General features: G+C 47.1%; 1 protein-coding gene across 1 annotated transcript in view; it reads left to right on the top strand.

Moving 5' to 3' along the window:
* Nucleotides 1-861: 861 nt before the first annotated feature.
* The window catches only part of LOC141975307 (protein maestro-like), a 282,486-nt gene continuing 268,143 nt past the window's right edge, over nucleotides 862-15,204 (top strand). Inside the window, exons 1-5 of the mRNA XM_074935604.1 lie at nucleotides 862-932; nucleotides 2,644-2,790; nucleotides 4,083-4,265; nucleotides 5,148-5,303; nucleotides 5,801-5,935. Coding sequence (XP_074791705.1) covers nucleotides 2,647-2,790; nucleotides 4,083-4,265; nucleotides 5,148-5,303; nucleotides 5,801-5,935 — 618 coding nt within the window. The 5' untranslated portion in view covers nucleotides 862-932; nucleotides 2,644-2,646. The remainder of the gene's footprint in view (nucleotides 933-2,643; nucleotides 2,791-4,082; nucleotides 4,266-5,147; nucleotides 5,304-5,800; nucleotides 5,936-15,204) is intronic.

Below are 15,204 nucleotides of genomic sequence, written 5' to 3'. Positions count from 1 at the left end.
ACACCTCTATCCAATTAGGCCTTCTGTGAGGAACCGAATTAGTACGAATAGTGACCAGAGTGCTGACTCAAGTGCAAACCCTCAGCACTCTGTCACCTCATATCTGGAGATATGACCCCAAAATGTCCATTAGTAATCACCACACTCTATGCCCCCTGTTTCTGGGTCCTGATCATGTATCTTTTCCATATCACTGTACTCTGCTAGTGCCCATACTCCTTGCAGAAAGAGAAAAAGGACTGCAAAATTTTGTCCCTAGCAAAACTAGTCCTATGAGATGTATGAGACTGAAACTTACCTCCCAGCATCAAGTCCTTCCAGGGACACTGGTGTCCAGGACGTTGCCAATGGATGAACTGCCGATTGAACAGCAGACCTGAGAAGTAACTGGAGCTTCCTGACTCTCTGTTCAAGCTGCACCTTCCTCCTGATTGCTGCAGTTCTGTGCCTCTCTTTCCCCAGGCTTTCTATCAAAGCATTAGAATCTGTGCTTTTCAAGGGTGGGAATGAGAGACTGGTGAGAGCGCTCAGGAAGCAGAGGACTTGGACTCTTGTGGAAAACCCCAAGACTCACCATGAGGGAGTGTGTCTGCTGGTGAGGTAAGAGATCTAGGAGGCATCATTTTATCCTTGGGAATGAGTAGCCAATAGAGTGGCTGAGAGGGAACCTCCCGTTTATAGCTTTGTGGGCGGTGGGTGCGGGGGTGTCCTGGGTGGAAACACACAGCTCCCACTCCTAGCTATCAGAGCTGTATGCTCAGAGCAGCTGAGTTTTTGAAGTGTGCAATCTAGCCCATGAGCGGTTTCTTTTGTCTTCCAGTCTTCTGCTAAGATCTGGACTCATAACACCTGAGATCATACAGAGCCTCCTCCCCTGGGTGAATTCCCCCTCAGAAAACCACCGAGTCACCAGCACAGCTTTCCTTGCCCAGGTAAGACACAGGGCTCTGAAGAGCAGTTTCACCATTAGACTCTTGTCTGCCTTTCTTTCGGGAGTTGTACAGTTCAGTTCATAGGAGTAATTGTCATTTTAGACGGTAGAATAGCTCCTCCTTTATATGGAAACCTCACCAGGAACTTCACGATACCTTTCTGAGTCCTTCTCTCTCTGTGGTTTTTATTACCGTCATTGCCTATACTAGCTACACAACCACAGGTGCTGGCTGAGAGAGATACGGACAGAGTTTGGATGAGTGGACCTCTTCTGCCAAGTCCTAGTGCTGATCCTAACCAACAGCTCCTGATTTTGGTTTAGCTCAGCACATCTTCTGAATGAACCGAGCGTCCTAATACTACCAACCAAGCAACCTACAACTACATTAATGTCTATCTTAGGTTCTCATTACTCTAGTATCTGAGGACCTCCAAACTCTTTAATGTCTGTATCCCCACCACACTCCTGCGAGGTAGGGAAGCACTATGTTTCCTATTTTACAGGCAGGGAACTGATGCACAGAAGGGCTAAGTGACTTGCCCAAGGTCACACAGGAAGTCTTTGAGGGAGCAGGAAATGGAACCTGGGTCTCCTAAGTCCTAGGCTAGTGTGGGGATACCTGCTGGAGCATCCTCCCTTTCCACAGTCTTCCTCCAACATCTGCATCACATTTCCCACTTATGCTAAGCAACTATCTTCGGGGCTTATCTGGTTCTAAGAAAAACAACCTCTCTGTGCCTGTGATGGGCTGTACCTGGGCTTTAAGGCTCCTTACAAGAGGCCCCGTGGTCCTACTACACCCTGCCCCAGGAAAAGAGCCCCCAATCTGGGTCTGTCTAGAGAGGCCTCATGAAAGCAGCCAATCCGAGCCCATCAGGCTCGGCTAAAAGGAGCTGAAGGGCTTTAGCAGGTCAGTTCCTGGCAGGAACTGGAGGGGCAAGAAAGGGTGCTGCTCTCTGGCCACAGAAATTCAGGGGACAGCCAGAGTTTGATTCTGGCAGCCTTTACTTAAGCTGGGTTTTCAGGAAGAGAGTCCCGAAGAACTTTAACCCTGAGGTGAGGGTGAAGCTAAAAGTGGCCGGTAGGAAGAAGCGACAATGAACTGAAATCAAGCAGTGCCTAGCTCCTGTTTATAGGATCCATGGTTTGGAACCCAGAGTTAGGGGCAGGCCCAGGTTCCCCTACCACCAACAGTGACATAAGCACCATGGAGGGGACAATGCTAATGGAGAGCTTGAACAAAGGGCAGAATGTAAAGGACCCAGAGTTGGGGCTGGAGACCCTAGTGAGGGCAATGGGACTGTTCTGGACTACCCCAGAAGGGGTTCATTTGGACTTTGGGACTCAGCCAGAGGCCTGAGCCACAGAAGACTCACTGAGGACGGCTGGCAGGGTGCACGAGGGGTGAGAAAAGGACTGTGATACCATACCCAGCCACTAAGAGGCTCTCAAGAGGTGAGTGGATCCCTATTTTAGTGCCCAAAAGGAAAGCTCCATGTTTTGTAGACCTTTCTCATTTGTGTGGAATACTAAAGTGACAGTGTATTATGTGCCAAGTATCAGAGGGGTAGCCATATTTGTCTGTATCCTCAAGACTGGGGCTGTAGGAGGACTCCTTGTTGTTTTTAGTGTATGACATGTCGGCTCAAATTCTATTCCCAATCTTAACGATCATATTGGGGCTAATGGACAGGTTGATTTTCTTTCAGCTAATGAGTGATCCCATGCTCAGGGAGAAGAAGTTCCTTAAGCCAGTCTTACACATCTTGGAAGAAAAGTCCCATGATAGGAACAGCATTGTCCGGCAGATGGCTGTAAGAGGCCTGGGAAATTTAGTCTATGGGGCGCCTGAGAAGGTAAGAGAGAATACTGACTAGAATGCAGCATAACTAGAGAAACCAAGGGAAATAGTTGTTCGGAGTTTACAGAGGCTGCACACAATGCACGAGGCCAAATTCTGCTCTCTCACATACCTCGGGTATGTGAGAGAGCAGAATTTGGCCTCGTGCATTGTGTGCAGCCTCTGTAAACTCCGAACAACTATTTCCCTTTGCATTTCCCTTTGCAACTATTTCCCTTTGCAACTATTAACCTCTTTGCAGTCAATACAGAGCAAGCTAGATCCTTTGCTAAGCTGGGCATAAGCAAACAATCTGTGCACTTTTATATGACCATGTGTAAATGTCTCCATCTAGGAACAAAAAATGCAGGCCATACTTACAGGATGAGAGACTCTATCCCAAGAAGCAATGATGCTGAAAACCACTTGAGTCATGGCAGAGAATCAGTTGAACATAAGGTGTCCCAATGCGAAGTTGTGGCCAAAAGGGCTGAAATGATCCTTAGAGGCATAAAGAGAGGAATCTTGACTAAGAGTAAAGAAGTTCTTTTCCCTCTGAATATGACACTCATGTGAGCACTGCTGGAATGCTGTGTCCAGATCAGGTGTCCACAATTCAAGAAGGATGCTGATAAATTAGAGAGGATTCAGAGAAGAGTCCCAAGAATTCTCAAAGGATTGGAAAAGATACCTCTAGTGATAGACTCAGGGAGCTCAATCTATTTAGCTTTACAAAGAGAAGGTTAAGGAGTGACTTGAGGACAGTCTAGAACTACTCACATGGGGAGCACATTTTGAGAATGGGTTCTTCCCATTAGCAAACAAAGGGATAAGAAGATTCAATGGGGGAAAATGAAGCTAGACTAATTCAGACTGGTAATAAGGCATTGATTTTTAATGGTAATTTTAATTAACCATTGGAACAATTTACCAAGGGTTGTAGTGGATTCTCTGTCACTAGCAATTTTAAAATCAAGATTGAACGTTTTTCTAAAAGATACACTCTAGTTCCAACAGAGACTATTTCGGGGAAGTTCAATGTTATGCAGGAGGTCAGACCGGATAATCACAAGGGTTCCTTTTGGCCTTGGAATCTAAGTAACTAGGAATCTAATAATAGGATGACACAGGTGTATTATGGCCCCGAGTTTGGCTCATTGTAGCTGGAACCTGGTCTGAAATATAGCTATAGGTCTCCGGGGGGGTGGGAGGGGGAGATGAAATTCCCACAGCTTCATAACTGCTAAAGAAAACATATTAGAAGTGTGATCAGTGATAAGTGTTCTTTAATGTCGTATGTTTGTCCAGGTGAAAAAGCACAAGAAGTTTCTTATGGTCATACTGATCAGGGCCTTAAGTGACCCTTTCAGTTCTGAAGTCATTGGCGAGAGCATGAAAGCAGTGGCCAAAGTCCTGAAGGAGCTGAAAGAGAAGGACATAGGTTCTTCCTTCAGAGACCTCACCCAACAGATCCGGACCTACTTTGACAACGTATGTGACCAGAACTCTCCAGCCCCAGTTCAACCGATCTTGATTAGACTCCATTTACTCCCTGGGCATTGCTCATGTCAGAGTGAAGAGATGTTTCGGCCCCAGGGAAGACAGGTGTTTTATGGAGGAGGAGAACATTAGGAGGATGGGGATGACACCCCTGCTCCCACAGTCTCCCCCTTTTGTTCTTCTTTCTTGCCACTGAGAACCTCAAAGAAAGTCTGAATACTAGATTAGGTAGCTAGATAACCATGAAAAGGGGGTTCCAAGGTACAATAGAGAGTGTTGGGCCTGCTCTATACCATTTTTACGTGAGAGGGTTGGAATGATTCCGTTTTGCAGAGAATTTTGAGATTTCAAATTTTGATTTTGTTCCTATTTGTGGGAATCCCTCTCCCCAAACTTCAAAACTCTTTGTGAAACAGAATGACTATTCTCAGCCGAGCTCTATTGAAAGCCTTGGGTCCGGGCAGTCTGCTCTCAGACTATCCCGGTGCTGGGAACCCAGGAAACTGTGGGAGCTAGAAGTGCCAGGGAGTTGCCAATTTGAGAGCCGGGGTCCCAGACGCTGGGGGTTTGGAAGCCCACGATCCCAGTCAGCCTGCTAGATGGGCTTCCAAGGAGCTGAATGGGTGCACTGGCTAGACAGCAGGCAGGTTTCGAAGGACCCCTGCCTGGCTTCTGGAGGAATTTCATCCAAATGGAACTGTCGCTAAAATAGTTTGATGAATCAGGAAATTCGAATCAAAAATTAGTTCATGAAAGTGTTTCCGACTAGCTGTAGTTGGAATCCCTCGACTTTAGCATAGAAGAGATGGCTGTGCGAAGTACGTGATGTGATTGTCCCTTAGTTACTAACTTGTGGGGCTTTCTTGGCTGTAGGAGGACGATGCTCTTCGTTTATTGTCCTTTGTCCTGTTTGGCATCCTGGCCCGCCTGACCAAAAGAAAATGGAAGGGCTATTTCGCCGAGCAGGTTAGACAGAGCTGGGTCACACTTCTGCTGCACCTGCAAGACCCGAACCCCAGGGTTTCAGTGGTAAGACCGAGAGTGACTTATTTACTAAGCCAAAGGAATCTTCCTCCCAATGCCAGGGGAGCTCTGCTATTCCTGCCTGCTGTGGAGGCCCAAATTCTCCCCTCAGTTCATTGCCCTCCTGCTGAGTCAGTTCCCACCAGGTTGCTCCATGGCTGCCTCACCAGAATCCAGGATAGGTCATGGGTCTGAGCCCGACAGCTCTCTATTCCTGTCTGTCTCTGCACCCCAGGCCCCTGCTTCTCCAGAACAGAAGAGAGACCTGGTGAAGCAGCTTTCATAGGTAGATCTGTTCCAAAAAGACATTGATGCTACCTCCAGGTTGCAGTGGAAGCTCTCCCCTCTATTAGTCATTCCTGCATGTTTTCTGCCAATTACATCCAGATGAATCCCTTTTTATCCTGGAATAAATGAGCAGTCAAGCAGATGAGTTCCCTTTGAATGACCAAAGCACTCAGTAGGGAACAATTAAATGGTGTGACACGCTTTCTTTTTTTCAGGAATGCAGAGCTACGTTTCACCTCTGTGTCCCGTTTTTGGGACTGAAGAGGTTCCAAACTGCCGTGAATCAATACCTTGATGGCACAGCCGAGCTGAAGCCTGAAGAGCTCCAGATGGACATTTGCAGACACCTTGTGAGTGAGCTGTTGAAGTGTCTGAGATTCTTGACTGGAGTGGCATGTGGTGGTATAGAGGTGTGGGGGGGATGTGTGATGGGTAATGGAAATAACGGTCAGAGTGGGATATATGACTGAGGGTGACGGGAAATGTAAATCTGCCACAGATCCCCATTTTTCCCACGTCCACCCAGTCACCTGTTCTTTCTCTGATTTACCTGTGGCTCGTAAAAGCATGTGCTGGCAGTCAAAGGGCACTTCTAGCCAGAGAGAGCTCATGTGTCCCTGATTTCCTCTAGGCCAAAGAGAATGCCGAGCTGCTGGAGAACTTGTACAAAAGCACCATCACGTACTTCTTTAGCAGCTGGGAAGAGATCCGGGCAGTTGCAGCCAAGTTAGCTGGTGAGAGATGATGCCCAGTGTCCCTTTTGGTATTCCCATTGAGGGAGAGAGAAAAAAATCCCACTGTGCAGCACTGAGCTGCCATTAATCTCTCTGTGCCTCAGCTTCCCATACATAAATGGGGAGGTTAATATCCCTACCTCTCCAGTGTGGTGGTCGGAGGAAATCATGACTTGCTATAAAGTGCTTTGGGATTGTTGCAGGGAAAGCACGGTGCAGTCATTTAGTAGTAGAGGCTGGGACACTGTCTCATAGGGCATGTTTACACTTGGAGCTGGGGGTCTAATTCCCAGCTTGATGAGACATACCCGCACTAGCCCTGAGTGCTAAAAATAGAGAGTAGCTGCGATGGCAGGAGCAGCAGGAGGTTTAACCACCCCAAGTATGATCCCATCCAAACCCCAAAGTCGATTCTCAAGGTGGCTAGCTCCTCCCACTGCTCGTGCTGCTTTAGCTACATTCTAATTTTAGCATGCGAGCGCTGTGCGAGCTAGTGTGGGCCTGTCCCATTGAACTGGGAGTGATCCCCCTCGCTCAAAGTGCAGACCCACCCACAGTGTTGCTCAGTGCTCTTCACTACTACTTCATCATTGGGAGGCATGCAGCCCACCTGCCCTCAGCGCCTGCTGTTTCAGGTTCCTGGCCACACCACCTTGTCAAGGAGACAAAAGTTTCCTCCGCTTTGGCCCTGTGCCCTCTTCTCCCAAGCATACCCAGGTGAGACAGGCAGGCATTGTGGCCTAAGTCTCACCTATCAGTCACCTTGTGGGATCCCTGCTTAGAACTCACTTATTCCTGGCCCCAGTCCTTTGCTCAGACCACTAGACCAAGACACTAGCTTAGTATGTCTCCAATAAGTGACAGCAGTGGCAAGAGGAAGCAAATGGGTTTTGTGTAAACATTCTTAAAAAAAAAAAAAAGTCTTTCTCATTCTCTTCAGTGTGGACTCTAAACTGCACTAACATCCTCTTGCCCACAGCTCACCCTTAGGCCCACAGTAGGAGAGGCCAAAGACCTGTCTAGGGCTGCTAATATCACTTTGCACTCAACAAGGGAAGGTTTTATGGTTGTTGTTTGTTTTCCATTGTGTATTTAGGCATCATCCTGGAACACACAGACAGGCAGCATATGAAATGGCTGGACCTGGAACATCTGCTGATGTGTAAGTAATAAATACAGCTGAAGTTCTGCTCATCCGTGAGTTCTAAAGGAATTTAGCTGACAAGCAAAAGTAACTGATACCACTGGTGCAAAGTGCATCAGCCACACATCAAGGGACAAATTCACTCTCGCCCAGTAGAAAGTCAGCTTTAATTTCCCCTGAAGGAGGCAGCTGCAGAGGGTGTGATATGAGTCCGTGCATCTCCTGGTTGTCTCCTGGTTGCCAAGGCCCCCTCCGCAGCCAGTGCTATCCACTCTTTGGGCTTTATTGGCTCTCTGTGGTCTCCCCAGGTGAGGAGAAATTGTAGCCACTTTCTGCTACCCCAAATTTCCCACCAGCAATTTTTCTTCCAGTAGGTGCCCTGCATCCTGCACAAACCAGCTTGGACCTGGCCTCTGTTCAATTCCAGGGTTAGAGATGGAAAATAAACTGAAAAGTGGAAGCTATTGAAACAATGGACCTTCTTCCATTTACAGCAGAGTGGATGACCTTCTGGTCGAGTCAGGGTCTCCCTGCTTGTTGGGAGCACGGAAGGGAGCCAATGGAGGAACCTAAAGCTTTCTTTGTATTGGAGAGCTTGTGTAGCGTGGTATTCAGAGGTAGTAAGTCTCCAGCTATTTCAGGCACAGGTGACAATATGAAAAGTGAGGCATATTCATCTCTCATGTATTTTCCATCCCAATAGAAGGACTGAGCCCAGTTTCACATTTTACCATGTGATCATTCTGCTCTGGTACTTCAAGATTCTGTGATCACGCTTAGCTGTGATTTGACAGTCTGTTCACTAACATGTTGTCCTCTGTCATTTCAGCTCTCCAGGTCCTCAAGAAAGACCCAAGTCCCTCTGTCCAGCTGGTGGCAACTGAGGTCCTAAATGACATCTGTCCTGGCCGAGTGCTTGGGGAATGAAGCGGGAGACAAAGAGAACAAGGCGGTCCAGTAGTATAAGGGCCCTGCCATCAATCAAACGTTAACCCCACCCTTGGCCCTCGTAAGCCTTGCCCACCGGTCACTGGAAGTCCCAAGCCATGAGGTATTACTTCCAGGGTCAAGGCAGACAAATGACCGGAAGCAACGTGTGTCATGTGACCCCTCTAAGAACTCCTCCCATTGTCCTCTACCAATCGGGATGGGTTTTGCCCTGATAGGAACGCCCCAAGAGAAGATTTGACCAATCAGGGGGAGTTCCAGGGCAGGATGACCTGTCTGGAAGTGGTTCGTGTGACCCCTCTAAGAATACCTCCCACCACCATCTACCAATCAGTAGGGGTTTGAGCCACTGGGGACCACCCCGAGAGGAGGTTTGACCAATCATGGGGAGTTCCGGGGTGGGGTGATGTGTCTGGAAGTGGTTTGTGTGACCCCTCTAAGAATTCCTCCCACCACCGTCTACCAATCAGGAGGGGTTTGAGCCACTGGGGACCACCCCGAGAGGAGGTTTGACCAATCATGGGGAGTTGCGGGGTGGGGTGATGTGTCTGGAAGTGGTTTGTGTGACCCCTCTAAGAATTCCTCCCACTGCCCTCTACCAATCAGGAGGGGTTTGAGCCACTGGGGACCACCCCGAGAGGAGATTTGACCAACTGGGGGGAGGTCCGGGGTGGGGTGACCCGTCTGGAAGTGCTTCGTGTGACCCTTCTAAGAACTCCTCCCACCACCTTCTACTAATCGCGATGGGTTTCGGCTGCAGAGGACCGCCCTGAGAAGAGATTTGACCAAAATGGGGCAGGTTCTCGGATTGGGTGAACCGTCCAGAAGAGGGTCATGTGAGCCCTCTAAGAACTCCTCCCAACGCCCTCTGCCAATCAGAGTGCAGCACCATCACCCCATAAGTCCCAGCGCTGGGCAGAGGACGCCATCTCTTACCAAGAAGACATGTTTTAGAAATTGTGGAAAGGCTGAGAGGAAACATGGACTCCTTTACCACCCCCGTGAGACCTTCAGATTTTGTTTTAGCTCCGAGGACCTTTGGAGTTGTGTGGAGAAAGCTCTACGGTAGTGACAGTTCCGAGGAGGGCCCTTTGACTCAACCCTTGATGGATACGTCGGAACCCGACCCCAAAATCCAAACCTTTGTGAGGCACCCCGATGAGTGTGACAGCCTCTCATTGTCCATGCCCTAAAGTTGGAAGGCGATTGTGGCTTGGGGGAGTCACAAGGTGAACGGGAAAGACGGCGCTCAGGTAAATGAATGATTAAGAAGCGACGGTCGATCATGGGGGCGTAATGGGGTTAGGAATCGACCTGGCATTGCATAAATCTAAAAACAGGCAGTGGGGTGCTTACACTGTTTTTTTGTCTGAAAATCTCTCAACAGCTCGACGATGCCTTTCTAGAGGCCTTTGAGAAGTTACACATCGGTAGCCCTGTGGGAGTAAATCCATCGCGCATCAGCTGTTTTTGCTCCTGTCTGAGACCCAGATCTCAAGAGGAAAATCCAGAGAAGGACAAAAATGGAAGAATGAACCAGCTCAGACTCCCTCATGGTAGAGATCATGGCATCCTTTGTTTCAGGCGGCTGTAAAAGATTGTGTTAAACCAGGCGATTAATAAAACTTATTTAAATGTGTCAGAATGAACGTGTCCCCCTCCATACTTGTGTTCGTAAAAGACGGTCCCAGGAACAGTCATGTCTCCACAGACGGCTCTGTTAAAGAAAATCTGTTAAACCCCCAGGAAAGTTGGGGGCTTTGACGGGGTCAATCTTCTTTTTCAAGTGGCCAAAAAGCATCCTAAAACTTTAAATAGAAGACAGGTAAGAGCTTGGCTTTCACACCAGGATGCTTACACTTTACACAAACCAGCTCAAATACGTTTTAAAAGAACCAGGACCGTTGTTTCAGATGTGGACGCGCAATGGCAGGCAGATTTGGTCCGTATGCACCGCTTCTCCAAACACAACAGCGGTTTTAAGTACATCTTAACAGTGATAGACATTCTATCCAAATATGCCTGGGCCTTAGGCCTAAAAGACAAGATGAGCGGTGAGGAATCCAAGGCCTTTAAAGCTATTTTTAGCCAAGGTCGCGTGCCTCAAAAATGACAAACTAATCGGTGGAAAGAATTTTGAAACAAACCTTTTAGCAGATTGTTGAAACGGCACAGCGATAACGCTTTTTGTTACTGATAATGAAGTCAAAGCAGGGGTTGTGGAGCGATTTTAACACAACTTGAAAAAGATGTGGAGGATGTGGCGATATTTTACAGCCCATAACGCCTTTCGCCACATTGACCTGTTACCTGACTTTATGAAGAGTTACAACCAGAGCTTTTACAGAACTCTACGTACCAGACCCGCTGATGTTAACCCTTCCAATTCTCTGAAGATATGGAAACCGGTCGATAGAGACGGTTTTAAAATAAAACCGGTTGTTGCCCCTTTTAGAAAAGGCGACCACGTGAGACTATCTAAAACCAAAGGAGCTTTTGAAAAAGGTTGTGAACAGACGTTTACCAATGAGATATTTATAGTGGATGAAGCCTTAACCAGGAGCCCGAGACCTGTATACCGATTAAAAGATTACGAGGGTGAGACAGTTACTGGATCTTTTTACCCTGAAGATTTACAAAAAGTAAACCCCAAACAAGACAAGATTTGCAGGATCAAAAAAGTTCTAGCGGAGAAAGGAAAAGGGAGAAAAAAGCAGCTACTGGTGAAATGGTTTGCGGGGGGGCGATAAGTTTACCAGCTGGGTGGAAGCTTCTCAATTCTGACGTTTAGACACAAACAAACAAAAAGATTCCTCCTGCAAAGACTGAGGGAGCGAAAAATGAGCGACAGCGGGTTTTACATGACTTTGCCCAGCAATGCCAGCTCTGCAGTTTTTCCTCAAAACACCAGCTCGAACTTTACAATACAGCTAATTAAGCCCTTGGATCTCCCGGGTGCCTGGGAGGTGGGGTTAGTGGAAATACAACACCCGCACAGCTGGAACGCTATCAACGAGGACACCCCTTTTGAAATCACCTTTGAAGATATGGCATAGAGTTTTATCCTACAACGAGGTTATTACTCGTCCATACCCGAATGATTGGATCATATGAACAGTACCGTGGCTCGTCATCCCCCACCGCCTGAGGTGGTCATGAACGATGACCCTGTGGGTAGAAAAGTTAGCCTTAAATCCGCTGATTTTACTTTTATGTTTTCTACCAGCAGGGAGCTAGCTAACATTCTAGGTTTGGGCCCCAAGCGCAGCGTCCAAAAATTCCCCTTCTGGGCAGACATCACAGGGGGGGTTAATTCCCTGTATCTGCACACAGATATTGTAGAACACCAGTTTGTGAGGGACTTTTCTGTTCCCCTGTTACGCTGTGTCCCTGTCTGAGGAAGGAACAATGAGTTTGTCACCATCACCTACGATAAACCTCATCACGTTCCTGTCAGAAAACACCACATCGATACCATTACCATTGAAATAAAGACAGATCAGAACAGATACGTCTCATTTGTTGAACGGAGTGGATGTGAAAATTTAAACTGACATGCAGATAAGACGCTTTCTGTTTAATGGGCAGTGCAGCCGAAGGCTTTAAATTGCACATTGTATCAGCATCCCTTTTTGTGAAGAAAGTACGGGTGGCCCTGAGTGTTCGTCTGGGGCACGCAGAGTCCCTGCTTACCACAAATGCTAAATATCCCGTGGACCGTGTGGGAATGAAAGTGTTTAGCATCCCCGTGGGCAGCAGGGTCAATAACCAGGAGAACCTGTTTTTTGGGACAGTTACCCAAAATGCTTGTCCTAGGGTTTGTCTTATGCCTTGAGTGGAAGTTACACTAAAAATCCCTTTCATTTTAAACATTATGATATTAATTTTGTGGCCTTGTATGTGGATGGTGAACAGATACCAACCAAGCCTCTGCAACCAGACTTCGAGGCAGGATGCTGCGTGAGAGAATACATGAATCTGGTACAGACGCTGGTAAACACATGACAGATCGTTCTCTGTTAATCGACCGTGAGGAGTTTCCACAGGGTTACACCTTGTTTGCCTTTGACCTGTCTCCCGACCAGGAATGCGCCGATGACTATTCCCTGATTCAAACCGGGAACCTGAGAGCAGAAATACGTTATGGGAAGGCTTTAACCATCACCATCAATCTGATCGTGCATGGGGTTTTTGACAACATCATAGAGAGAAATCAGAGGAGAGACGTTCTGCTTGACCATATGTGAACATGGACACCGTGCAGCTCTCGTGTGTCTTATCAAGGTGCCTTACACAAAAAAGAATTTCTTAGATGTGTTCCCTTGTGATTTGGCTCCCTGGCGACAAGCTGTCTCAGAGACCCCTAGGTTTGTATCGCGCATCCACACAACCAACCTGGTGAACACTGGCTTGCCTTGTGTCTGGCGGAGCATAACTGTGGAGAGTTTTTAGACTCATACGGGCACCCCCCGAAGAGCATGTTGTTTCCTAAAAGCATTCTAAAATTTTTAAACAAAAATGCCACAGGCATTGTGTTTCACAATAGACAATTACAAGACCCCCGCTCTGTCGCCTGCGGCTATCACTGAGTGTTTCTTACATCATCGGAGCAAGGGTTTATCTTGTGACCGGATTTTAAAATTGTATTCTAACGACTTAGTGCAAAACGACCGGATGGTGATGAACTTTGTAAAAAATACATTTAAATTCTTGGGCATGCCTAGCCTTGCTCAAAATGTGTTTCAACAAGCCCAGACATGTGTATCTTGCAATGCTTTTTCTAGCCATGTTATCCAATATTCTCAGGCATAACAGACAATGTTTTGTTTGGCATTATCCAACACATTTTTTACAAAGTAACTTTTCACAGAGTTGCTAGGCCCCGCGAGAATTGCAGAAAAGGGGTGTTTCCACCTCGTATCCATTTTAAAATCCATAGGGCAGGGTTTTAAACCCTTCTCCTAGGACCCTCTTGTTGTAAATGACTTTCTGTGTTTTCTTAAGGGTTTTGGTCTCTATTTACCACTGATTTTTGTTCCTTACGATAGAGGGCTGCTGCACCTCTCTCTTTTTTGAGGTGTTTTCTCGCAGGCCCGTGCAATAGTCCAGGACTAGATCTTTCAAACTGTCAAAGTTGATCTTTTGACAGTTTGCCAAGTTCAGGGTAATACCTTTGACTTTCATACAGGCCTTTCCTCCCGACAGCTTATACCCGTACGTTTTCGGGCCTGCCGACACAAACTCGGTGATGTGTTGATCTGGCGGGATCTCGCTCGTGAGGGAATTTAGAAAGAGTTTAGCGATTTGGTGTTTAGCGGGGTTAAAAATGATCTCGTGTTGGCACAAACGCACGCCTTCTTTCTGGTAGAAATAGTTCATGTACTTATTTTGTTTTTCTTTGTCTGTGCACCAGCTGGGATACCCTGAAGCCTCTTGTTTCTGGCGGAGGTGTCATTTGATGTACTCTGAAAAGAGTTCATCAGATTTTTCATTAAAAAGCCAGATTTCATATATTTTTGCCACCGCGTACCCCTTCGCTATGGCTGCGTTCAATTCCACCGTGCACCAAGTCCCCAGGATGGCCCTCTCCTCGTCAGTATGGATGCACATCTCCCGCTGCTCGGTTTCCGCACAGATTCGGCATATCGGGAACATAAGTTTGCCACCCACTCTGACAGGTAACAATGGGAAAAAGAAGCCTTGTGTGGGGTACACTTTAACTTTTGCAATTCCAAAATAATTTGCAAGGGGTCCAAATTTGTCATAAACTCTATCGGGGTGTCCGATAGGGTATTCTTTGGTTTTCTTTACAAAAGGGTAGAAGCTGGTAAAATCATAATAGTGGATTTCTTCCCCGGAGTTAAGTTTGTAATATAGGCGGATAGCGTTTGTCCTCCCCCCAAAAAGAGCATCCCTAGGCACGAGAGGCTAGGGCAACTGGGCTCATTTTAAATGCCTGCAAGCTCCCTGTCTGTTTCTGTCCTCACTTCCCACTCTTGCTCCCAAAGAGTCCTCACTACAAAACCAAGTGGTTTCAGATAGTCGGTCTTGAGCTGCGTCTTGTAATAAAGAAACCCAAAAGTTGTCCCCGTCATAGGGTTTTGTGCTTTTTCACAATGACAGGTGGCACAAGCGTGGAAAAGAACACCCGTTAAACTCTAAGGCTGCGTGTACCCTGTCAACACTGGCATAACCCTCTAAAGAGTAGGAACCTACCTCTAGTTCCCCACCCTGTAAAGCATGCCGTATTTGTATAGTTTCTTTGTGAGAGGTATACAACAGCCACTGAACAGATGGGGTCGAATATCTTTTTCTGCCTGTCATCATTGTCTGGAGGGAGAAGAGCTACCATGTTAGGCTCCAGAAACATAAACCTGTACACAGCCATGCAGACAGATGACAGTGCTATATACCAGAATGGATCTATACACAGTTTTATCTCGGTGAATTTACCAGGTTCTCTCTCTAGTAGATCTCCCTTCTCCATCATTTTCATAATCTCTTTTCTGTATAGGATACAAGGCTGTCTCAAAATTTTGACATCCTGCTGACAGTAATACACAAGCTCTTTCTGCAAGTCAAATTCTCCTCCCTGTGGGCCTGCTAGCAGTCGAGAAACTCTGCTTTTTCCCTGGGCATCATGCTTTCTACACCATAGTGCTCCACACATAGGGCATAGGCCGCACGTCATTTTGATTTTCAAAAGTGTTCAAAAAATGTGGAAAATACCCTTTGCACCCTTCAAACCCCATCACCTGCGGGAGCTTACCAAGCTTCATGGGCAAGAAGTTTA

This window comes from Natator depressus, chromosome 20, assembly GCF_965152275.1.
Source record: "Natator depressus isolate rNatDep1 chromosome 20, rNatDep2.hap1, whole genome shotgun sequence".
Classification (NCBI taxonomy): Eukaryota; Metazoa; Chordata; order Testudines; family Cheloniidae; genus Natator; species Natator depressus.
Note: the sequence above shows the minus strand (reverse complement) of the source record. Positions and strands in the feature narration are given on the sequence as shown.